Source organism: Psammomys obesus, unplaced genomic scaffold (genome assembly GCF_907164565.1).
Source record: "Psammomys obesus unplaced genomic scaffold, mPsaObe1.curated_primary_1811, whole genome shotgun sequence".
NCBI classification, from domain to species: Eukaryota; Metazoa; Chordata; class Mammalia; order Rodentia; family Muridae; genus Psammomys; species Psammomys obesus.
The window spans coordinates 138,862-162,728 of record NW_026596443.1 but is presented as its reverse complement, the minus strand read 5'-3'; the positions used below and the strand labels follow the sequence as shown (position 1 = coordinate 162,728).

The following is a 23,867-nucleotide window of genomic DNA, read 5'->3' as shown; positions in this document are numbered from 1 at the left end:
TGTGTGTGTGTGTGTGTGTGTGTGTGTGTGTGTGTGTGTGTGTGTGTTGATGCTGAGAAGATTCAAGATTCATTATTAAAAAGAAGGTGAAACCTTGCTATCGGTTACAGCTCTGAACTGGAGAAGACAGCCAGCAAACACCTTAGCTAGAAACCTGTCCTCTTCCCTCTCCTCCCTCACCTTTTGCCCCTGTACTCACCTGCTCTAAGTCCCAAAAGGTGGAATGGTCCTCTTCTGAATCATACAAGAACTCAGTGTTCCCTGGAGCCTGAAGGGAAGGAAGTGGGTGCTGGATGAGCTCGGGTCTCAGAGCAGCTGTAGGCACATGGTAGCAGGAAGATGCCTGGTAGGCTCCAGAGAAAACCAGGGGTTTCCTTGTTTCAATCCTTTCACATTCTCTGGTCCTCCTTTGCCTGCCTCATTTTACAGAAGAGCTATAGGCACATGTTCATAGGCCTGTCCTCCCTTGTAAGCCTTGTAGGCAGGGGAGCACAGGGTGCTGGACCTTGGACTGCTTTCCTCCAGAATTCTATAAAGGCAGGGTACTCCTTTTGCAGGCTTTCTCCCTCACCGTTGTGTTGTAAAGAGTGTGTATGCATTGCATGTGTGATTTATTTATAATAGGTAAGTAAAGAATATATGTAATACAAATTATTTATAAATATTAAAGCAACGATGGGAGAGATGGCTCAGTGGGTAAAGACACTTGTCATCAAGCTGAAGAAGCCAAGTTCAACTTCCAGGATACCACCTGATGGAAGGACAAGGACAGGCTGTCCTTTGGCCTCTACATGCATGAGATGCTGTGTTTGTCTACACACACACACACATACACACACACATATTAAATAAATGTTAAAAAGTCATTACATTACATTTAAGTTGTAATGACTGGATATTATTATTGGTGTAATGGCATAACAAGAACTCTCTGACAGTCCCTGTGGACAAGGTTCATGAATCAGAAAGCTCCCTAGTCCTGCAGGTGCTCCCAGGACCTGCAGGTGCTGTGTGGCTCTGTCAGATTCTTCAGCTTTCTGAAGCTTTAGACAGTGTTATTCATGTCTTCCTCTCATTCCACCCACTAAGCTAGTAAGTTAAAAGATGGGAGACTAAGACAAAGCTTAGCCTCTTCATCCACCTTACCCTCAACTTTCCAAATCAGGGCCCCCACAGCCACTACGAAAAAAAGTGATGGCGGTGGCCGGCAAGAAACATATAAAAGTAGCAATCAATAAAATGATATCTTTATACAAGATTATCACTCAATCCTAAACAGAAACGCTGTGTGCAGCAGGCAATGGTTGATAGTGGCCGTTCTACAGATAGGGAACCTAACTGAGATTGCAGAATTGGTTCTGGAACTCAAACCATCTGTTCATCTAATGCCAGTTGGTCCTCCTGTTTTTGAGAGCTGGAACTTTGGATTCTTCAGATGTGGAAACCTTACCCCTTGAAAGTTGAGGGCTGGGGCTTCTCTAGTATTGGCCTGGGCAAAGAGGACTGCGTCGTGGATGGTAGGGAACACGTGATTGCGCTGTACACACCCATCTTCAAAGACACCTCCGTGGCTGATGTCATTGTAGACCTGGGCTGGGAGGAGGCAGGTATCATAAGGAAAAGGTAACAGCCAGGGCAGATTGGAGCTGGTAGGAGGGGCTGGTGGTAAAGCGTGGGGCAATCGGCCCTGCAATATCAGTTATGGACAGCAGAGGACAGTATGAGCTAAAAAATGCTGAGCCCTCAACCCAGTGCAGAAGGAGGAGGTTGGATTTGAGGAGTTGCTGCTTGTCAAGGAAAAGTTAATACATCCATGGGGAGAGTGGCTGCCAATTCCAGCCCTCAAGACTCAGTCTTCCTCTTTTCTCAAACTTCCAACATGTGGCACAGCCCTTACTCTTTTTACATCCTGGAGATGGTTTCCTGCGAGTGGTCATTCAGGGTAAGAGTAATGAACATACTCATTACGGAACCCTTGCAGAGCTCTGCTGGGTGGCGTCTGGATATGTGTACATTCCCTTCGTATTTCTCTGGGGTCTATGTGTGCCACCTGCACTTGGTATCTGTGCAATGTCGTGTGTGCCCCTCGCTCTGAGCGTGTCTTTGGAGCTGCTTAAAGCATGCTTTAAAGACAAAGTCCCTAGGGAGTTAGGGTGTGTGCATTCTCTGTGCTTGTACAGATTCATGGACTTTCTAACTTGAAAAAGATCCCAGTTTCATCCAGTTAGCACCCCCACCCCCTGAAGTCTACATGGCTGGAAAGAAATCCCCAGACAGATAAAGTGACCTGTGTATCCTGACTGAGGATACACACAGATTAGTGGTGAGCAGATTCTAATTCTATCTACTCTCAACTACATGAACATGTCCCATCCCCAGGATTCTGGCCAACCTGTCCCCACTATATCCCTTCTCCAGTCTCTAGTGCTCTAAATGTACACCCAACACCCATTTTTCTTACCATGAATGTTCACCAGGAAGATCTGGACTCCAATCTTCTCATAGGTGGAACTTAGCTAAAGGGTTGGGGGGGGGGTGGAGAGGAGAGGAAGGAAACAGGGAGAAAAGAAAGGAAAGGAATGTTCTGAGTGGGTCTTAAAAGTGACTCATAAAACATACTTCAGAGGGGAAGCCAAACAGACATGCAATCCGGAGGGCCCTGGCAGCCACAGGCAGGAGTGGCAGAGAGCACCCCACGTCTCTCTGGAGTGTTGGTCCAAGGCCTCTTTGAAAAGTGGGGCGGAAATGAGGCTTTGCCAGTGTGGCAGGCACTTGAAGTTACCATGGCCTGTTTTAGGGGTCAGATCTGTACTTAGTGCTCAGAACTAAGGCTCAGTGAGGCAAGCTTTCAGTGAAGGCCTGGAATCTAGGTCCAGCCCAGAGAAGCAGTTGAGTTCAACACCAGAAAAGGGCCTCTGTGTCCCTGGTTGGTAGTGACATCAGCCAGTACATGCTTTGTGCCCCTCTGCTTTCCTGGATCACCTCCATCTGAGACACTCTGAGGCTTGCTGTCAACCTGATATTTACGGGGCCTCTGAGAAGTGATCAGATAGTCCTCATATTCATGGCAGCCCCAGGCTGCCCATTTGGCCTAAGTGTTGGAACACTAGTGTTATGTTGCCTTCTCTCTTGGTTTCACTGATGAGTGTGTGAAGGAGCAGCAGAACCAGGAGCCAAACCGGCCTCACTCAGAGGACCCAAGGTGTGTTCTGGGAAGTGATGACTCCATAAAGAACTCAGAATAGCCTTGGTGGATGGGCTGAAGCTCAGGGAGCTTACTCCAACACCTCATTACCCTTGACTTGCCCTGAAGAGTGTGTCCACCCTGTTTGTACCTGGGCAAGGAGTTCCTAGTGTCTGGAACGTCCCTCAGCTAGTTCAAATGAAGGTCTGGAGGGAAGTGAGCAGGAGTGGGGGCACAAACCTTCTCCAGCCCCACATGGCCTCACCTTGGCCAGGGCTTTGATGCCCATCAGGTCCACAAAGCTGACTCCACTCATGTCGAGGATGAGAGTGTGGAAGGTGACAAAGGGTGGGACACTGGCTAGAGTGTCACTAGACTCCCTGGGGGACTGAGCAGAGGTAGGTAGCTCACACGGGGCAGCTACTGAGGCATTGGGGTTGAAGGTGATATAGGATATGGTGCTATCAGTGGCAGGAGCTCGGTTGTTGTTGGGGTCGGTAGAGGGGGCACTTTCAAAGTCCTGTTGGAGTTCCTGTAGAGAAACCGTCTGTGGGTGGAAAGGGGGCAGGCAGTCAGGGACTGTGGCACTGAGCTCTAAGCAGAGGCAGGAGCATAACATATCAGTTTGGTGGTGAATACAGGCTTCTCCTAAAGCCCCTTCCTATGTGAGGCCTGTAGTCTTTTCCCTCCCAGCCTAGGTAGAAAGAACCTTCCAGAGAAGCTTGAAGCCTTGGCCACTCTGCTTGAGAGAAAACCCCTTGAGAGAGCAGGGCTCTCTGTGCACTTGCCCGTGCTGGCCCGCTTCTCCCACAGCCCTACCCTCACACAACTTAGGCACCTAGGAAATTCCCACTGGACACAGGGGCAGTGGTACTCTGGATCTCACAGCTTTCCCCTTTGAGAGTGCCCAGTAGTGCTCGCAGAGACTTCCTGCTTCCCTCTCAAGATGCTGCAGGCTGGGAGCCAGTGTCAAGATGAAAATGAGCATGGAGGTGGTCCCGGCCTCAGTTCACCTTGGTTTTCATGAAGAGGGACTTCTTCTGCTGTGTGGGCATTGCCGTCCTCTTCTCCTGCTTCTGGAGATACTTCTGCTTGGCGAGTAATACTTTCTGGGGGTCTATACCTGTCTGTGGGGAAAGGGCCAACAGCAATCTTGACCTGTACCTTTGTGGGATGGCCTGCCCTTGGCTCCTAGCCCCTTTCTGCTTCCATCTTCTGGCCACTCTCTCTTTAGCCCTTCCGGTCAGCAAGGACAGAGCCTTACCTTGGCAATGACTTTTTGCCTGAAGATCTCTGAGTTGGCAAAGTAGAGAGGGGAGCAGTAAGTGACAATCTTAACTCCCTCAATTTCCTGGACCTGTGACAGGGAGACTGAGCTCAGGTCACAGATAGGTCTTGGAAAGAGGACAGAATGAAGGAGGGAGGTTCTAAACTTGGATTACGTACCCTGTTGTAGATCTTGGGGTTTACATAGATGTCCATGTCCATGACCTGGGCCAGTGTGGAGCCATTTCGACTAGAAGAAGAAGAGAAGGATGGGAATTAAGGATGCTAACAAGCTTGGGGTGATGCTGGAGTGAGGGCAGGAAAAAATCAGCCAGGGCTCCTGCCCTTAGGCAGGCTTGTTAATCTTTCTTCCCCGGGGACCTAGGCCTGGTGGTCTGTGGCTGGTCTACAACTAGGCATATTTTGACTTAGCCCCCCAGACTGGGTCTCAGAGGAGATGAAAGTGGACTATATAGGTGACAAGCCAGCACTTCCTGGTTCTGAGTTTACAAGAAGAAAGACAAGGTTTCTTCAACACTCAGCACCATCCTTGCCCACACTCCCCTGGCCTCTTCTGTGGCTTCCTCGCTTGCACTGACAGCTTCTTTTAGAGGAAGAGCACAGAGCCCATCTTCTGACCTAGCATTCTCCAGGATAGGGTCTCATTTAGGCTGAGGTTCTCACAGTGGTTCTGGAAGGGTGGTGAGACTCACTCACTTTTCCTTGTCAGGGCCCCCTCCTCCCCAGCCCTCTGAAACCATGCTGATTTGCTCTGGAGTTTTAGGGTACAGAAGCCAGATGGGTCAGTCTATGCCCACTGTACCGGCTAAGCTATATACTTCTGAGGTCTCGTAGCATGCCCCCATACTGGGTCCAGAAAGCAGATGGGATAGTGCCTGTGCTAGGTCTTGGCATGGGAGTCTTCTTAGGAGACTGGTCTAGCAATTCCATACTGTGCGAGGGAGGGATGAGGTCATCACTTACAACTGGGTCTGGAAGACCACAACCAGGATGGAGAAGGCGACACCCACTGCTACGCCGTAGGGCAGACTCAGGAAGAAAGAGGAGAGGAAGCTCACAACCCAGACACACTGTGAGGAGAGAGAGATGTCAAAGGCAGGCTAGGGAGAAAAACTGCCTTTTTCTGGAAGTCTTTTGGGGTTAGTCAAGGCCTTAACCAGCTTGCCCAACTCAGATCTCTCCATTCTTGCTTCACTTCTGTGATGAGTCATGTGCTGGTGCATTGGTTTGCTTGCCTGTTTCTCTTACATTGAGTGCAGCTCATGGTCAGGTTTTTTGTTTGTTTGTTTGTTTTGTTTTTTTCTTTCCAGAGCTGGTGATTGGATACAGGGCCTCACATACTAGACAAGTCCTCTACCATTGAGCTCCACCCCAGTGCTTGACTTAGTTTTAAAAATAGAAAGCCAGCCTTCTATTTTAATAGAATATAGAAGTGTGCATAGAGGGGTGGTGTGAGTGGAGTAAGAAAAACATGTCCTTGGCTCAAGAGCACCCAGGTTCAAAGCTGGGTTCTGAACTGCATAGCTGTGTGAACCAGATTTTTAGTCCACACAAGAGAAAATGAAGTCCACTCTGCTAGAAGACTGGACAGTCAGAGAGTCCTAGCCTTGTTATGTGTTATCAAGTAAATGTGAGCTCTCTTCCTGTCTAACAGTGAAGTGTCCATGCTTTGATGGGAACTCCACTCCTGAACAGAAAGTGTGGGGGAGGGGTCCTGGTTGTGCAATGTAAATATCTGATATGCAGGATAGCTGAGATGCCACCCCATGAGAAGGTCCGTCATCCCCAAAGGCATTGTGACCCAGAGGTCGAGAACCACTACTAAAGGACTCAGCTTCTGTTGGGAGTTTTGTAGAAGTGCAGTGAAGATCAAGTCATATGGTACCTTGTGGCTGCATGACACTATGGCCATAGCCAGGAGATGGGTGTCATGTGGTAAAAGCAGATCCTTGGGCTAGGAACTGGAACATTTAGTTTCTTCCTGTCTCTCCCACTCATTGGGAGCTCCCAGAGGGACTACACATTTCCTGACTTTAAAGATTTCCTTCTTTACATGGTGCAGGAAAGCTTCTGTATCCTAGAGGTAGGACAGCCCAGAAGTCTGGGGCCCAGCAGGGAGTTTCCAGCCAGACCCTGGCACTTGCTTCCTCTATTGCCTCTGATGGTTTATTTACTTGACCATGCTGAGCCTCCATTTTTGTCACCCTCAAAAAGAGTTTTTAGTAAGTTTTGTCTCTGGGCTGCAGTGGGTGGGTTTCAGTGGAAAGAAGGCAGTGTTGTCAACGCCTGGGCGCCTTTATCAGGACTGCCTGTGAAGGCACAGCTGCAGTGTGAAGTCACAAGCAGGATGTTTACATAGCATGGTGCTTTCCCATTGTGATTCATCTAACCCTCAGAGCCAGTGAATGATGCAGAAGACACCTTTATCTCACATCCAGAGGAAGAAGTAGAACAAGAGAGAAGCTTAGAAACTTGCTCAGGACCTTGGTCTTCTACTTTATGTTCTAAGCTTTTATTTTTATTTTTTTAACAGAACACTCTCCTTTTATGGGGGAGGAACCCAGAAATTTGTAAAAATAATAGACACTAAGTTTTGTTGATTATACGTGTAACCCAGACCACACGCAGTTTGCTAGTTTGAGCCCATCTCCTTCATAAGCCATCCCAAAGTTGGGAGAACATGATGTGCCTATTTCAGAGGTGTGGAAGCTGAGGTTTAGAGAGGTAAAGGAATTTGCAATCCTACACAGAGGTTGAATTAGGCTTGAACAAAGAATGGCTCTCTCTAAATCTTTCCAAAACCCTGGGGACTAGGGAACAACAGGCTCTGCATTAGGCCAGAGCTGCAGGGTTACACGAGGGTAGGGGCATCTGTGGCCAACTGGAGACTACCCCACACTTACACAGTCCAGCTTGCTTTTTCTCCAGAGGTAGTAGGGGTCAGTGAGTTGCTTGAGGGAGTTCTTGAGGTTGACAGCTATCAGGGCTCCTAGCACAGCCTGGAGAAGCAGAACGTTACATCATGCCATTTGAGGTATCCCGTTTATTCTGGCCTTCCTACACATAACTGACCCTGAAGTCTGGCGGGTGTGGGGGAAGTAAGACTTCTAGGACTCTTTCCCCAAACTCCCCCTCAATCTTAGGATTGGAAAGTGTAGCCTTTTGAGCCATACAATTTGTTCTGTACCCATCTTTACATTTTCCCCCTTGTTGCATCCCTGAATGGCTCACAACTTAGATCCTTGTGAGAGGCTCTGTGGGTGCACTGACCCTCTGTCCTCCTGCCTAGGAATAAAAGTCCCAGAAAGCCAGAGGTTGAAATCAGTCCTACACAGTGAAATCATGGTGAGCTGCCACACTGACAAGTCAAGACTGTCAGCCTCAGTCTCTCTCCCCTATACAATGGAGGAATAAAATCTGTGTTGTTTACTTCTCATAGAACAACTGACACCAAATGTGACAGTGGTGGCCCTTTGCAATCTATCAAGTGCTACTCCCACCTGTAAGGATTGTCTTTGCTGGAGGCTGTCAGTATTTCCTGCTTTCAGTTGGGCTCTTACCTTGGGGAGAGGGTACAGATAGGACCCCAAGACCAGCATGGTAATCATCACTACCAGAGACACACACAAGCTTGCCACCTAGTCAGAGAAAGAACTGGGAGTGAGTGCCTACGGAGGTCTTGTGACTCAACTGTTTCCCAGCTGCTCTTTTGGTGGCACGGAAGCTACCTGGTTAAGGATAGCATGCCTGTGCCAACTGGACTGCTCTGTTTCTACTCCTACCCGAGTCCTCTAAGACAAGGCTCACCTGGGATTTTCCTCCAGCCCCATCCACAGCCAGTGTGACTGAGAGAGCACAGCAAATAACATGGATCTTGAAAAAGGAGCCGAAGAAGTTGCTACAGCCTAGGGCAATCATCTCCTGTGGAGGGAGGACAGGGTTGATAAGAGTAGGGATTAGATGTAGTCAGTCATCAGTGTGAGGAAGGGCAGGGTCCTATGGTTTGAAAGTGACCGTGATGTCTACACACTACCTCTGGCTTCCATTTGTGGTACACACATACACCTATATAAACTTGCATATATATGTGCGCACACACTGAATGTGTAAACTCTTCTGTGAAACTTCCCACCAAAAAAAAAAAAAAAAGAAAGAGAAAGAAATGAAGGAAGAAGGAAGAAAAGAAGGAAGGAAGGAAGACAAGAAAGAAGAGAAAAGAAAAAGTTAAAAATAAGAGATCGGCCCCTTAGGCCCAGTCTCCTAACCCTTACTACTTCATTTTAGCACAAAGAGTCCCAAGACATCTTTCTCTCCCCTTTTTGAGGTGCTGGGGTGTAACCCAGGGCCTCTTGTATGCTAGTCTACTCTACTACTTAATCATGTCCCTACCCCCACCCCAAGCCATCATTAATAGGCTTCTGTGGGCTTATATCCCCAAGCCCTGCCAGGGGCAGCTGGAGATACCTGGTTAGAATCCACATCATAGCCATGCTTGCTGGCCAGGGTCCGGCCCATAGCCAGATTGATAACATAGCCCACAATTGCCAGGGAGAAGGCTGTGCCCAACATGTCTTTCCACTGCGAAACCACCGGTGCCACTGGAGTGGGAAACCTGCCAGGGATCCAAAAGAAGCATGACCCAGGAGTATGAGAAGGAGCGGAGCTGAGCTCCTACCATATGCCAGGGTCTTATTTGTTAGGCTTGCTCCACATGATCTCATCATAATCAGAGGGAGGTCAGAACTCTTGATTTTTAGAGGAAGCTGGGGCATAAGAGACCTAACTTTTCCAGATCAACAAGATGGTAAATGGGAGGACTTTATATGTTTGTGACCAGATTCTTAACTCTTTGTACATACCAGTTTTTAGACCCACAGACATCTATAGCTGCAAGGCCTTGCCTTCTCCCTTCCTGTTTTAACTCTATGAGACAGCTTTGCCCTGGTCTTCTTGGGTGTAGCATGGTACCTGGCATAGCATAGATGCTTAAAGAATTTGAGTGATCTTAGTGGCTTCCTTTCTGCATGGATAAAGAATATGCAGTAGAGCAAAATGGAAAGCCAGTGATGGGTGGATCAGAGGGACTTTTTTGTATTTCATTTAAGAAACTTATGGGGCTGTAAGGGTAGCCTCACTTAAGACTCACTCTCCATAAGTGGCCGGTACTGGCTGGTTATGTGGCTTTTCTGAGTCAGGGTCATCTAGTTTCTAATGAACTTTCACCAAGAGCCTCTCATCTCCATCAGGGCCCTGGCACTGGTGGAAAGTGGGGAGAATTGGCCTCTGAGTGATTTGGACTCACCCGGGTTGGATCTCTCCCACAATCTGCATGTGATACTTTTTTGGCATCTTGCAGCTCCCAGAGATAGCTGTTGCCACCACCACCTGCAAGCCCAAGTGGAGAATGGATGTCGGTGCTTAGTTGGGGCTAGGCCAGCATCTTTCCTATATCTTTTCCCAGATCCCACTGTCTTCCTCCTTAGGGCAGTATGTGTACGAGCCAGCCGAGGAGGCACACAGTGGATACAGGACACATTCACATGTGATTTCTGGTCCTGCTGGATGCCAGGGGGATGGACAAGGGCTCCTTTGCTCACAGTCCTTCTATCTTAACCCTCAGAACCCCATCTCCAGGCAGGCAGGATCCTCACCACAATCATCTCTGTAGGGATGGGGAAGTGAATCTTGTGCATATAGCGAGCGTTGAGCTCCTTCACCAGCACCAGGAAGACACCGCTGACCAGGGCGAAGATGAGTGAGGCGATGTTGGTGTGGGAGAGGTTTTTGCAAACGTCAATGAAGGTCTAAGGGAGAGAGCATCACAGGCTCCCATCCTTTCATCCCATACTGCCCTGCCCTTGGGTGCCCAGCCCAGGGGAGAGACGCCGCTCGAGACATACAAAGGCAGAACACAGCCCTGGTTGTGAATACTGTCCCATTGGCAATTCACCTCTCCCACAGGGTATGTCAGGTGTGAATGCTAAGATGACAAACTTTCTTATATTTATTCATGTGTATGTGTACCCCCTTCCCACAAGGAAAACTCATTGGGATCCTTTCTGCCCAATGGCCCAGCCAGCTATCAGAATGACTAGATCACAGCCTCCTAAGGATGTGAACTCTGTTTTCATCCTGCCCCTCCCTAAAGGCCACTTCTGGACTCACAAAGACAATGGAGCCTGGGCCTGTATAGGAGGGGATGGTCAGACCAAAGATGTACTTGAGCACAGAGATCAGGATTTGCAGGCCAGCAGCTGTCATGAAGCCCCGGATGAAGGATTCAGAGAGGTAGATGGCAACAAAGCCGAACTGCACAAAGCCCAAGGCCATCTGGAAGGAAGAAAGTGGACAGTCCACAATGGGTCATCTCCTCCAAAGCTTGCCTCACACACAGCCAGGCCTGGAGCCTCATGCAGCTCAGAGATAGCAGGCCCCTACAACCTTTCTGTGCCACTCACTGTGACCTGGGTGCCTGCCACCAGGCCTTCGTACACAGCCTCTCTGTCACTTCATCACACTGGCTTCAGTTCCTTTATCTTAAAAAAAAATTGGTCCTTCTACACTGCCACCTGTTGCCCAACTGAAAACTCAAGAGTCTCAGTGTCTTTTCTCCCACATGGTGTTTACTGCCGAGAACTGTTAATGCTCTTGGCAAAATGTTTCTTCCTCCTACCTCCCATCTCTTTCTCCATTGCCACCACTCTGTTCCTCCTGCCTTAGATCCACTTGCCAACCATCCTTCTGTAGCTAATAGGACCTAAGTTGCTTCCAAGAGGACAGACTGAAGACTTTATTATTGGGCCTTTGCCTACCCTTTCTAGCTTCCTTTGATCCTCTGCCCTTGAGCCACACCAAACTCCTTACTGTCCCCTTCCTGGTCAGATTGCACTGTCTTGGGCCCCAGTGCTCTTGGGTGCTGTTCTCTCTGCCTGGAGCACCTGTTCATTTAGGCACTGGCGAACTTCACTCATCCTTGCCTCCTCAGGTAAAATGTCCCCTCCACTTTAAGGAGTTTCCTGACATTTCTAGGTTCCTATAGGCACTTGTTCATGGCTCTACTATGCCTCTTATCTCACCATGGCACACAAATTTATCTGTTGACAAGACCACTTCCTCTGTCCTGCTTGGAGTCACTTGTGAACTGGGCTGCCTTTTTTTTTTTTAACGTATCTTTGTATCTTTAGTGCTTAGCTCAATTCCTGGCAGAGCAAAGCAACCAGAAAACATTAGGTGAGTGATGACTGAATAATAGGTACTCTCTGAAGTGGCTGGCACACTCAAATTTTGCCACACTACATCTCTTTCATCAACATCGGAGGAACTCTTTGTACTGCTGGGTAGATGGTCAGCTTCTGTAGAGTGCACCTGGGGCTGGGACTGGGGCAGAGGAGGCTGGGGCATTGGAGGGATACTGGCAGAGATCAGGGTTTCTTCAAGCGGCATCTGAAAGTCTCTGGGCAGACTTCATGCTCAAGTAGTTCCATCAGTGGTGTGTGTGTGTGTGTGTGTGTGTGTGTGTGTGTGTGTGTGCGCTAAGCTATTTTAAAGGTCCTTTTTGGCCCTAGGATGGAGACAATAGCCTAGCTCTAAGTCAGCTTTAACATCACCCTGGGGGTTTTGAGGTAGAGGTAAGGCGGTCTGTCACCTTCTGAAGTGGGGTTGCCAGTAAAGTTGAGACCTATGCTTCTCACCTGGATGACAGCAGTCAGGCAAGCAAGTGTCGCTGACACATGCAGCCTCTCTGTCTCCATGGCCGCCGTGTCCACGTAGCTCTCATTAGTGGCATTGTTGAAGATCTGGAATTTCGACTCTGGGGCCAGCTGCAGACAGATGTTACCCACCAGGATGCTGATAACGGCAAAGGTACCTGTGGTGCCCCACCCAGCCAGCAAGTCAGAAGTTTGCAGCATGCCCATGGAAATGACCAAGAGGTCCAGCCCAGGAACACATACCAGCCCATTTGGATGGCTCCCTACATTGGTCTTGGCCAGCACAACTACCAGCAGCCTATCTAAGCAGCCACAGACACTTCCCCAGATCATGTACATCCGTGTTGACATTATCTTATTGGAAACTAACTCAGTGCTAGCAGAGCCTGGGCCAGGCACCAGCATGTAGGTTCTTTTACTCCATCTCATTTGACACTAGACAATTCCAAACATCCCTGCAGTGGCCTGCTGAGAGCAGCTGTTTCTTGAATCTATTTGGTCTGCATATGGCATATCTTGTTCTGTCGAAGCACTTTGCTCTCCTTCCTGGGAGGGAGATGGAACAGACTATGCCCACAATTTCTCCAAGGTCTTCGAGGACCTAGGACTGATGCAGCAACCACCCTTTCAGGTTGGAGAAAAATCAGTTCCAGGAGAATAAAGGCGGAAACTGAACCTCCTTCACCATGCCCTGAGTCCTTGTGCTTGCCAGCAGGGAGAGACCTTACCTGGCACCATCTGGTGTATACCCCCTAAGAAGAAGTAGGTCAGGAGGGGGAAGAAGGAGGAGTAGAGACCATTGACTGCAGGAAGGTTAGCCAGCAATGCAAACGCCATGCCTGCAGGCAGCAAAGAGAATTGGGTTTATCTCAGGAAGCATCTGGTTCACAGGGGTCACAGAATGGTGTGGGATGGGGTAGAGATGGGGAAAGAACAGGAGAGAGGGAGTGGCCAGCTAGGCTTGGCTGAGGGTACTCTCACCTTGGGGCACCTGGATGCATCCCCCACTGAGTCCGCCCAGCAAGTCAGGGATGATGTAGTCTTTGATCTTGTACTTAGGGAGCCAGGAAAGCACTGGCAATAGCCCCAACACAATGGCTTTGAACTTGGTGGAGGAGCATCTGTGGGAGAAGAGGGCAGATTGCAGGGAGATGCTAACTTTCTGGTCACCTGGTCCACTCCTCCTCAGTGCAATCAGTATCCCAAGGCCATGGCCTGCAGTGCAGGCTGTTGAGGAGGGAAAGCTTTGTTGGAGAGCCTGGCCACATAACCTGAGCATCATTGTTGGCTCTCCACACTTGGGAGCCTATAAGGCCTGGTTACAAGCTGTTGATTTTATGGTGGCTCAGCCTTCTTGAAATGTCAAGTCCCTTTCTTTTTAAACTTCTCAAATAGGCAAACTCTGTTGTCCCCATGAAGTGCACTCTGCCAACCTGCTGTCCTCTACTTATAGTGAGTCTAGCATGGGCATTCAACCCTGGCAAAGCATCAGAGAAAAAAAGGAAGATTGGAGAGCTGTTCCTTGGCCAACAGGGAAAGGGATATCGATCTTGTCTCAGTTTGAGGGCCTTTCATGGAAACTCATAAGTAGCTGGAACAAGGGCTTACAAACCCAAGGGTGACAGCCAGTGGATTGATGACTTGGGGTGGGGGTTGCTTTTCTTCTCCAGAGTGAGGGAAGTCAAATGTTCTGGGTCTCTGTGGTGACTCATGGGTCTGATTAGGCTTCCTTTCCTGTGCTGCACCAATCTTTACTCTTTGCTGTTGCTCAACAATAGTTTCCCTGACACTGGGGCCCCTGGATGTCAACCAAGACTGAAACTAACACAGACAATGCTTTGTATCCTGGAAAGTCTAGGCAGATTTTTTTCCCTGTCTCGATTAAATATTCTGTAGAACAGCATCTGCGGCAGCCTCTGTCAGCTCAGCCTCTTCCGGGGTTTATGCTGCGTCTCACACCCGGGACATGGTGAACAGCTTAATGCATACTGAAAGCCTTGTGCTGGGAAGCAGCAGTCCTGCAGGCCTTCTGTCAGCTTTGCTTATGGCAGAGAAAACTGGACTCACCGGTAGACAGTTGGCTAGGGAAGGAGCCCAGCCTTCTCGAACGTCTGCCATATGTCAGGCAAAGCAACCTTAAGTCTGAAACAAGTGCTGGAAAGAGATCCCAGACAACTTATACAGAAGTCTCAGAAGCCAGGACAGGCTTGGAGGGAGGGATTAGCACTCCAGATATTCATTCATTCATTCATTCATTCATTCATTCATTCATTCATCCATCCATCCAACCAGGATTTTTTGGAGCACTGTGTGCGAGGCACTGTTTAAAGCTCTTGTGCCAGCGTCATGGGAACTATTAGTTTTCTGCCTCTCTTTATAGTTTGAATCATCTCTAATCTTCAGGAAAATGTCAGATCCTCCATCCTTCCAGCATGCAAACAATCTACATGTAGTCTCCTTGGACACAAAGACTGAGCCCATCTGTCTGAGGAGCACAGTGGCAGGGACACATCTCAGACACTGGGCACACAGCTCTTGAGTGTTGCTGAGCAGAGTCAGAGCCTCCCAGGAGAGGCAGGGCTGGACCAGGATTTTTAGTGAAGACTCTAGTGGGTGATTCCCCCTGCCTCAACCTGTTCCACCTGTGGCTCCACTTTAGCTACTGCCAGTGACCTCAATCCAGGTAACTGAATCAGCTGTTTCCCCAAGGGAGCCAGGGAATGTGAGGTCTGCCAGAAGCCTGGGGAGGTGGGGGAAAAGGGAGGGTGAAGCCTGTGGCCTCAGGCCTCTGGGGTGTGGGTATGGGCCACTGTGTACAGCCCCTTCCTCTGAGGCAAAACCCACCACCACCACAGTCCAGGGACCTGAGAGTGGGAGACCCTGAAGGCTGGTGAGGTCCTCTTCAGTACAGCCTAGGAATTTAGGGCCTCCTCTAGGAATTCTTTGAACCAGATGGAAAAAGGACTGTTTAAGAGGGGATGAGGCACGGGGGGGGGGGGGAGTTGGTGCCTCAGGTGCTCTTTGAGATGCAAGGAATGGGGGTTGAGGAGGGGCTCGCACACCCCCTACCACACCAGGCTGTAGCACACCCATCTACAGATCATTTGAGGACCTAAGAGAGGTATGGGCGGACTGATACTACAGGAGACCCAGGGTTGGGGGTAGAAACACCCTACAACCCTCTGAAACAGCTAGTGGTTCTTGAGCCTCCTCTCTGTCCTCCCTAAGGATCTCAGAGCATATGAGCTTGCAGGCTCTTATTTTCAGGGTTCAGACTCTCCCTTCCCCTGGGGCTTCCCTAACTCCTTGGGTACTGGTCCAGGAGCCCTGACCTGAGCAGGATGGATTTTGGTGAGGAACAGAGGAAAAAGGGCATCTGGGCTCTGGGCCACATTACCTGAAGGTGTTGCGAAGTTTCTCTCCTACCGGGTAGGTGCGGTCCTTTTTCTCAAACTCATCATCGAAGAGGGAGAGGGAGTAAGCAGCTCTGTCTACCACGTAGCGGGGCCTGGGCTGGCTCATGTCTGGGACATTGACAAGCTTTGAGAGAAGCAGAGTGTGGAAAGGTGAGGGGCACCCCTTCTCAGGGCCGGCTGGGGCCTCCTCTCTCTAGTCCTCACTGCAACAGAGATTTATTCCAGTCTTCCCGCCCCCATCCAGTGAGGTGCCTCCCTTCCTCAGTCAAGTCTTTCCGCCAGACTCACTTCTTTTGGTGGCCTTCCTTCTCAGGCACTGATGATACACACACACTCGCCCTGGCTGTTTTGCTTGGCACCCAGCACGTGGCTGGCACTCCACACCCGTGACATCACTGTCACTCCCGCTGAACAACAGGCAAAGAGAAGGTGGGAGTACAAGGACAAAAGTCACAGCTGGTTGCCACACAGTCATCCTATTCCCCTAGGCCAGGATGGCTCCACAAAGTGCTTCTTGCCCTAGGCTTCTGTTTCTCTGCCAGAAGGGCTCATATTATTCAGCCAGGTAGCTTGGAACAAATGGGAAAACAGCCTGCCTAGAGGCAGGGGGATGGCCAACGTGACCTCAGGAGGACCTTTGTTGGATAAGACTCCCTGCCTACAACTACAACTTCACCAACAGGTTTCCCCAGGAAGGACAATGGTGTGCTTGGGGAAGTCTGGATGGTCAGCTTCAGTTCTCTCCCACATCTTCCTGGGCCTAGCCTTCCCCCCACCCTTGTGTACTGGTGTCTTTCTCCTCCTCACTCTTTGCGTAACCTCACTGATGTTCCAGGAGCTGAGCAGGGCAGAGCTTCATGCCAGGGCCCAAAGCCCAGAGGAGTTCCCTGTGAGAACTTTTCCTGCATCATTCTCCAACTCTGACCCCTTTCCTGTCCCTCAATCCCAGATGGCAAGAGCTGTGTTGAGGCCCTCAGAGGAGGAGAAAGATGGGGTGGCTTGAGGGAGGACTTACATTTGAGAGGTCCCCAGGGAATCTAGGGTGGCTGTGACCACAGAAGGTTTGAGATAAGGCTGAAGATGCACAACCACAGTGGTACCCATCCCACCAGACTTTCTAGGTGAAGGCCCCAGGGAGCAGCTTAGCATATACCTTTTTGGAAGGGGACACTGGAAAGAGCTGAGAATACAGACACTTGAGACTGGTTCTGGCTGTGGTGGAAAGAAGGAAAGGGTGATATTGCCTCTCTGAGCCTCCAACCCCTCATCAGCAAAGTGGGGTAGGCTCCTTACTTCACAGGGATGTAGGTGTGATAGCCAAGAAGGAATTAAGTAAAATGAAAAGAAGGACAGCAGTGTGAGGGGTCTTGGTTAAGGAAGTTGTGTTCCAGTTTGTTGGTGTATCCATTCCTTTGGTCTAGGGGCTGAGAAAACCTTTCTTTGGAATGGCAGGTTTGACTGTTAGTGAAACCCCATGATGATACCTCCCCAGGGTAAAATGGGTGGATGAACCCACCTACAGAGCCCCTGCTCAGCTCCTTGCCTGGTATTTAGTACCTAGCAAATGTTTGTTGAGTTAATCAACCAATGGGGTTTTGGAGGAGACATGGGCAGAAGTGAATAAGGGCCATGGTATGTGAGACATGTAGTGGGAGAAACTCAAAGTGGCTTCAAGAAAACAGTTCAAGTTTAAGAGGCAGAATGCCCTGGGTTCAAAGGTGTTGTTTCTTCATTCCATAAGTGCAAATAATAACAGTCCCCAGCAGTTGCTGTAAGGATTAAGTGATCTCGTGTGTGATGCACTGGTTTCCTAGGTTCCCAGTGAGCAGCAATGACACTGATTATTATTATTAAGATGGGAGGATGCTTTTTTCTTTATGAGAGATGATTCTCCAGCATCCAGTCTTCACGCTCCATGGAGCAGCCTGGCTCCACTCTTCCTCCCAATGTCCCTGGGGTCTGCCAGGCACTGGCTTTCTAGCTGGCTTGCTTGGCAGGCTCCTTGGGAACAGTGAAAGAGGAGTCTGGCACCCCAGAGGAACCCATAGAGCCAGGCCTGGCTTCAGGGATGCTTGCAGTGTGGGGAGTGTGTCCCAGGTCACTGAACAGACTGAACCAACTGGCCAAATATTTCAAGGTGAGCCAATGGATGAAATGTAGCCATCAGGGTGGGGGTAGGTGGGCTGAAGGATGGCCCCAGGCTATTTTTAAAAGTGGTCTGTTCTGCTAGTACACTTGTTGGATAGGATATACCATGCCACTATTCCAGATGCCTCATCAGCTTTCCTCCTTGCTCAACGGTTATCTTTCTTCCTGCTATCTAGTCATTCCTTTCCTGATACTTGTCTCCACATTCAGTTGTTCACCCATCCTATTTATAGCTCCTTCTTTTCTCCTTCACTTTTTAAATCTCCTGTGCATTGACTTTACCCTGCCCCCACTTTCCAGGTCTGACTTCCCTCAAGCACCATTCTTAACTGACTTCTTGGCCTGCTCTTCCACTGGGCACATATGTCCTGCTCGGAAACTCTGGTAATCATTTCCAGGAGGACTGAACCCTGGCTCCTCATTTTTGCCCTGTTGTTAGCCGGCCCAGTTGGCTGTTCCCTCTGCCCCATGCAGGCAGATTGTTCAATCCCAAACAGGCTTGGGTCTCTCCAAAGCTCCTCCTCACTCCAGGTGCTCTGACTCATTGCTGCCTTTCTAGACCTGCCTGTCAGTGAGAGAAGACCTGCTTGCATTCTTCCCCCATCCCCCATCCCGAAACCTTTCCCATTTCCCTGGCCTAGGGCAACTGCTCTTTCCTCTCCGATCTCCTTCATGGCTAGTCTGGCTTAGGTACTGTGGTGGGTTTCAACCGTTTCTGTCTGCCTGTCCAGGAAAGGGAGGGAGGAAAGGGGCAGAGGTGTGAGCCCTTTAAAGAGTAATGGATGGGTGACTCAGCATGGTCTCTGCCTCTCTGGGCAAGGCTTCCCTGAAGTCTGAATTCTGGGAGTCCCCAGTGACACAGGCTAACAGAAGGAAAAAAGTCCCACTGCTTTTGGTAACCCCAGTCTGCTGCTTTCCCAAACTCCTCCTCTTCTATTCCATGCTAGGACATTGCAGGGGATCAGGGCCTTTCACAAACCTGTTTAATAAAAAAGAGAAGCCTACAGTTGGTTGAAGTCAGGAGGTTTTGTTTAGAAGGAGACTTGAGGACTGTGCTGGCCCAATTCTCTTATTTTGTGCATAAGGAAACTGAGTCATGGAGAATAGCAGATGTGTGTGAACTAGGCCCTGTCAATGCCTGCGGAGAAAGGGGCTCCAGGACTCCCAGGGACACCACTGAACTGTGCTCTCTGATGACCTCTGATCGTACAAGACTTCTGGGTTCTGTTTTTCCTCTTGAGGACTCTGCCTGGGTTCTGCCTCCTACCCTGGTCTCTGCTTCTTCAGCACAATGACAAAACTAAGTTACAAGTGGAGGTTCAGGGGCAGCCCTGGTTCCTAAAGAGGGGTCACCTTCATCATACTTTCTGTTCTCAGGAAGGAAGGGCTGACATGGGGTAGGCAAAGCAGGTACAGTCCTTTCATTCCCAGTCAACCTTTCAAACACTGGAGCAGTGGAGTAAAGGGGAACATGAGAAGGGAAAGTGGGTGAACTATCATGGAGTGCAGGGATCTTAATCTTTTGTAGATGGGCTTTAGGGTTTCTCAGGGTACTAAGAGAGCCTTAAGATATTGTGTTGGAGTACACCTGTAATCCCAGAACTCTGGGGGAAGAGGCAGGCAGATCTCTGTGAGTCCGAGGCCAGCCTGGTCTACAAACTGAGTCCTGGACAGCCAAGACTACATAGAGAAACCCTGTCTTGAAAAAAAAAAGATATTGGGTTGGGTGGGGAGGTGAAAAAGGAACAAGAAGGATGGAGAGATGGCTTCAGGACTAAGTGCACTTGTTGAGGACTGGGACTCAATTCCCAGCATCCACACTGTGGTTTACAGCCATCCTTAACTCCAGTAATAGGGAATCTAACAGCCTTTTCTGCCTCCACAGGCACCAGACACATGTGGTATATATAATATATGTTATATGATATATTATATATGCATACATATATGCAAAACATTTATACAAATAAAATTTAAAACTCTAAAACAACAACAAAAAGCAAGACAGCGAGAGAGGTATCAGGAACAAGATGATGTGATCCCTAGTTAAACTCATAGCCCTGATGGGTCAAGTGTTCTGTGGTCATCATTGTGTATTCCCACTCTGCCACATTGTCAGCTCCCCCACTTTGATAGATTGAGGTACCCTGTGACAGTATGGAGGAACACAAAGGTGACTCTCATCGTGGAGAAGTGAGGAGGGCATCCTGAAGAGCTAAAGGTGGGCTCTTTATGAATTAAGAGGGTTAGAGAAAGGGAGGTAGGGAGGGAGAGAGGAAGAAAGGAAGGAGAGAGGCAGGAAGATGTCTGTGGTTACACAGACAATTCCTAAGCCTGGGCTAGGAAAGGAATGAGGTCAGTCTAGGGCTGGAGGAATGTAGGGATCTTGTGCTGCTGAAGAGCTGGAGAAAGGGAGAGAGTGGACTCCAATGAACTCATGCAAAAGAAAGCCCACTAGACCTCCTCCCAATCTTGTGTCTGACTAGGTCTGTGGATCCCCTTAGAATGCTTGTTTAGGGGTGGGCTTAACCTGATGCCCAAGAAAAGGAGCTGCAGGGTGCCTGGCCCTGGGAAGCAATCAATTCTGGCCATTATTTTTATTACTGACACTCTGGAAGACCCCCTTCCTAGCTCTGCCCCCTTAGGCATTCACCATGCTTTTCTTGCCCCTCCTTTTCCTACTTGTTTCTATGCTTCAGTCTCAGGCTCTCACACTCTGGGAGAGCATTAGGGAGCAGAAAGATGAAGACCTGCCCATGGATTTCTGTCATGTCTGTAGGTGACCCTGTCACTGTAGCCCAGAATGACTTTGTTCCATAGCCCTTGTGGGGGGGGGTGCCTGAGGGGGGTTGTTCCTTGATACACCTGTGCCAGACACTGGAGCAGCCCTAGCTTAGCAGATTGCAGGTGTCCTTATCACAAGTCTCTCTACCTGTCTAATGGCTATGTGCTGGGGAAGGAAAAGGTCACCTTGAGGTCCCCTTTGCTCCAAGGGCTGGCCGCTTGCCTTCTTCATCTGGGATAAGTATCCCAAGAAAAGGCAGCCTTTGTCTGGCCAGAGTAGGGGTATACACTGGTGACAGGACAGAGAAGGGATATACACTGGTGACCTGGGGTCCTGGCTGGAGACTGTGTACCTGGCAGGAGGAGGGAGGCTCTAGAAGCCTGTGCACCCCTAAGGCATCTTGAAACACTCCTTCAATTGTCACCAATTTTCTCCTGAGTCTGCAGTCCCCACTCAGCTCCAGGCTGATGTCCTCATTCAAATGGTGACTCTGGTTGTTCTGGTACTGTACCCTTTGCAGGGGACTCTTTCTGCAACACTCAAGCCTCCATTCCTTATCTCAGTAGTCCATCTGTTCTCCCTGTTGAGAACAAATGAACTGGACTAAGGTGAGATGCTGAACAGTGCTTCCAACAGTGCACAAGGTCACAAGGTCCCTGTAAGGACACTTGGGGTTAGACTTTAGAAATTCCTAAAGAGACCAGTGAATCCAAGAATATAGGTCAAAGCCCCAGGTGGCACTGAGGGAAGGCTGACTCCCCTGGAGGATTATATCTTTTAAGTCACAACCACATTGGCCTCCATAATTTAGCTCATGACCAGCTGATCTCCTTCCCTTTAGCAAGCTTCCTCAGGTTATTTTGTATAGTTTGATACAATTTCACTTAATATAGATTAGATGTCACTCTGCTGGGAGCCCTTGAGTACTCAGAGATAAAGGGTCCAGTTTTGCTTTAGGATTTCATACAGTGGTCCTCACTCAGGTCAGGACAGACCCTGGGAGGTGCCAGAAAGGCTGGTGTAGCGGTGGATCTGGTTCTGGTATGTACTGGTCTTCATGTTGCCCAAGCAGGCTCTGTCCAGGTTCTGAGAGCATGTGAGGGACTGTAGGAGCTCTGGGAGAGGCTTATCTTTGAGTAAAATCACTTAGGAAGAAAGTCCTCTGTCAGAGTGCTCTGTTTCAGGGTGGAGAAGGCTTTGCCACACCAAGGGGCACATCCTTAAAGCTGGTTTCCTCCAGGCACTAGCTTCTAACAGGCCCAGGATTAAGTGAGTGATCGGTGCTGTGATGATAAAAGGGTTGCTTGGCCTGGCCTGGGGACTAATTTCCAGTAGCGACACTATCCAAGGATGCCCTGGGGCTCCTTAGAACTGCAGAATAGGAAGTTCAGGAGCTGGGCGCCTGTGAGTCTGGCTCCTCACCCACTGTGCTGGCCCAGACCCCTTCCATGCTGTACCACCAAATACTCTACATGCCTGATGGAGCCTGTCTCTCCCTTGCCTTGTGCTCTGTAGCTTCCTCTCTGTCTATCTCTTCAAGCTTCACAGAAGCAACAGAGACCAAATAGGAGTCCATAAAGCTCATGCAGAATCCTGAGGTCAGGAGAGTAAGTGAGGGAAGGGTCACAGCCACATTGAAATGCACTGAGAGCTGTCTGCTTTCAGGACTTGAAAAGAAGTGGAGAGTGTAGGTAGTGGCTGCTTAAGAGACCCCGGTGGCCCAGGTTCTATTCCTTTTCCTGGAAGGCCTTGTTTTTCTCCACTCTGTTGGGGTGTCACTGACCTCCTCCAATGCAGCTGAGCTCAGCCCAGCAGCTGAGGTCTTTACAGTAGACTGCACATAGGGCAGGGATGGAGAGTTGCTCACAGGCTCCGGTCCAGAGTATCCTTCCCATTTGTGCTCAGGTTGGCAAGCCCCCACCCTCTCATCTTTCTTCTGGAGGTACCCCTGGAGCCTGCCCTCTTCTCTGGATAACCCCCAGCCCTTGGGTGGGTTGAGCTGGGTGGGGCTTACCTCTGGTTGAGCAGAGCTGGCTGGGCAGGGCTGCAGGTGTGTCTGGGCAGCGGGCAGCAGGCAGAGAGGTGTTCCTGAGGTGTGTGAAAGGGCTCTGCTCAAATAATCCAGGGAGGCGTTTATAAATAACTTCACCTCAGGGCCACGGGTGAGCCCTGGCTTCTGATTGGCTAAGAGGGGAAGTGGTTTTGAACACTACACCAGAGCTAAGCCTAAGGAGATAGGAAAAGGAGATAAGGGGGAAAAAGTCCCAAATGAACAGCCCTTTTTTTGTTTTACCTGGGAGCAGGGCTGTTTGATGGGAGCTTGGCACTTCCTAAATCCACCCTGAAGACAATAGGTCACATTCAGTGGGGCCACTACTCCATAAACTCCCCCCAATGCAGTCAGCAGAGGAGGGGCAGCAGGCAGATTCCTCTCTGAACTTGCTGTCCTTCTCCTTATGGGGTTGGGGGTCAAGCCACACAGCCTCTTGGACAATGGACACCATTGAAGCCACCTGAGGGGTGGGCCTCTGTGGCTCTTGCTTTGAAGGTTGGGGGTCTGGAGGTGGGGGACAGTGGACCTCTGAGTACCCTGGGAGAGGGCATGAATGGTGTGCTTGGAGGCCCTGAGGGCTCTGAAATACTTGGAGCTGAGGTCGAGACTTGGTTTCCAGCTCTGTCATCATTTTGAAATCTGTCTCTCTGCTGTGGGTGCAGTATGCTCAGGACCATCAGAAATGCTGTGAGGTTCTGAATCGCCATCATAAAGAAGCTTGGACCTATAGCAGATCTAGGCAATGTGCTCTGGAAGCCTGCAACTCTCTAGACCACAGGCCTCCACCCCCTCCTGGAACCAATGCTGCAGAGCCGATGGCAACACTTAGGCACCCATCTGTCTTTGGAGCAGAGCTGTGGGTCTGATGGCCACAGATACAGTGGGAAACCTCTGAAAGCAGCATGGGAGTCGACCATGTGGGCATCCCTCCATGATGCCAGGTGGATTTTGTTTTCAAGATATCTTGAGCTAGACTGTCCTAGCCCTGGTTGTCTTTCCATCTCTCTAAGATTAAACAGACACTCTGAAGTGTGGTGCAGTCAATATAGGGGTGCTTCAGTAAAGTGCTGTTAAAAGCGCCCTGGGAAGGTGAAATAACTTGCTTAGGTACATATTAGGTACTCAACAAATATTTGTTGAATGAACGAAAGAATGAATTGTCTGCAAGCCCAACCCAAGGGATAGTTTGTAGATGCATTGCTTTGGAGGACTAAGGGAACACCCAAGGTCACTCAGAGTTGTCAAGGTGTAGCCAAACAACTTGCTGAAGAGAGCCAGAATGCAA

The 23,867-nt window shown here is 49.6% G+C and overlaps 1 protein-coding gene and 1 long non-coding RNA gene across 5 annotated transcripts in view; one reads left to right on the top strand and one right to left on the bottom strand.

The window, feature by feature from the left end:
- Slc26a9 (solute carrier family 26 member 9) overlaps positions 1–22,627 on the bottom strand; it is a 25,361-nt gene extending 2,734 nt beyond the window's left edge. For 2 of the 4 annotated variants that reach the window (XR_008719083.1, XM_055598199.1), the window contains exons 1-20: positions 22,544–22,627; positions 15,578–15,720; positions 13,162–13,301; positions 12,909–13,019; positions 12,163–12,338; positions 10,637–10,801; positions 10,123–10,275; positions 9,774–9,856; positions 8,936–9,083; positions 8,279–8,392; positions 8,032–8,109; positions 7,375–7,470; positions 5,435–5,541; positions 4,631–4,700; positions 4,449–4,541; positions 4,198–4,311; positions 3,450–3,731; positions 2,462–2,516; positions 1,451–1,593; positions 200–268 (exon numbers count right to left, since the gene is read on the bottom strand). Coding sequence is in view for 3 of the 4 variants with exons in the window: in XM_055598199.1 (XP_055454174.1) it covers positions 200–268; positions 1,451–1,593; positions 2,462–2,516; positions 3,450–3,731; positions 4,198–4,311; positions 4,449–4,541; positions 4,631–4,700; positions 5,435–5,541; positions 7,375–7,470; positions 8,032–8,109; positions 8,279–8,392; positions 8,936–9,083; positions 9,774–9,856; positions 10,123–10,275; positions 10,637–10,801; positions 12,163–12,338; positions 12,909–13,019; positions 13,162–13,301; positions 15,578–15,702 (2,322 nt within the window). In the remaining variant the exon portion in view is untranslated. Of the gene's footprint in view, positions 1–199; positions 269–1,450; positions 1,594–2,461; positions 2,517–3,449; positions 3,732–4,197; positions 4,312–4,448; positions 4,542–4,630; positions 4,701–5,434; positions 5,542–7,374; positions 7,471–8,031; positions 8,110–8,278; positions 8,393–8,935; positions 9,084–9,773; positions 9,857–10,122; positions 10,276–10,636; positions 10,802–12,162; positions 12,339–12,908; positions 13,020–13,161; positions 13,302–15,577; positions 15,721–15,884; positions 15,977–20,881; positions 21,110–22,543 lie in introns of those variants that run through there. The other 2 variants (XM_055598200.1, XM_055598201.1) reach the window with 2 other exon arrangements.
- The window catches only part of LOC129669817 (uncharacterized), a 29,554-nt gene continuing 20,510 nt past the window's right edge, over positions 14,824–23,867 (top strand). Inside the window, exon 1 of the long non-coding RNA XR_008719084.1 lies at positions 14,824–14,863. This is a non-coding gene — a long non-coding RNA (uncharacterized LOC129669817). The remainder of the gene's footprint in view (positions 14,864–23,867) is intronic.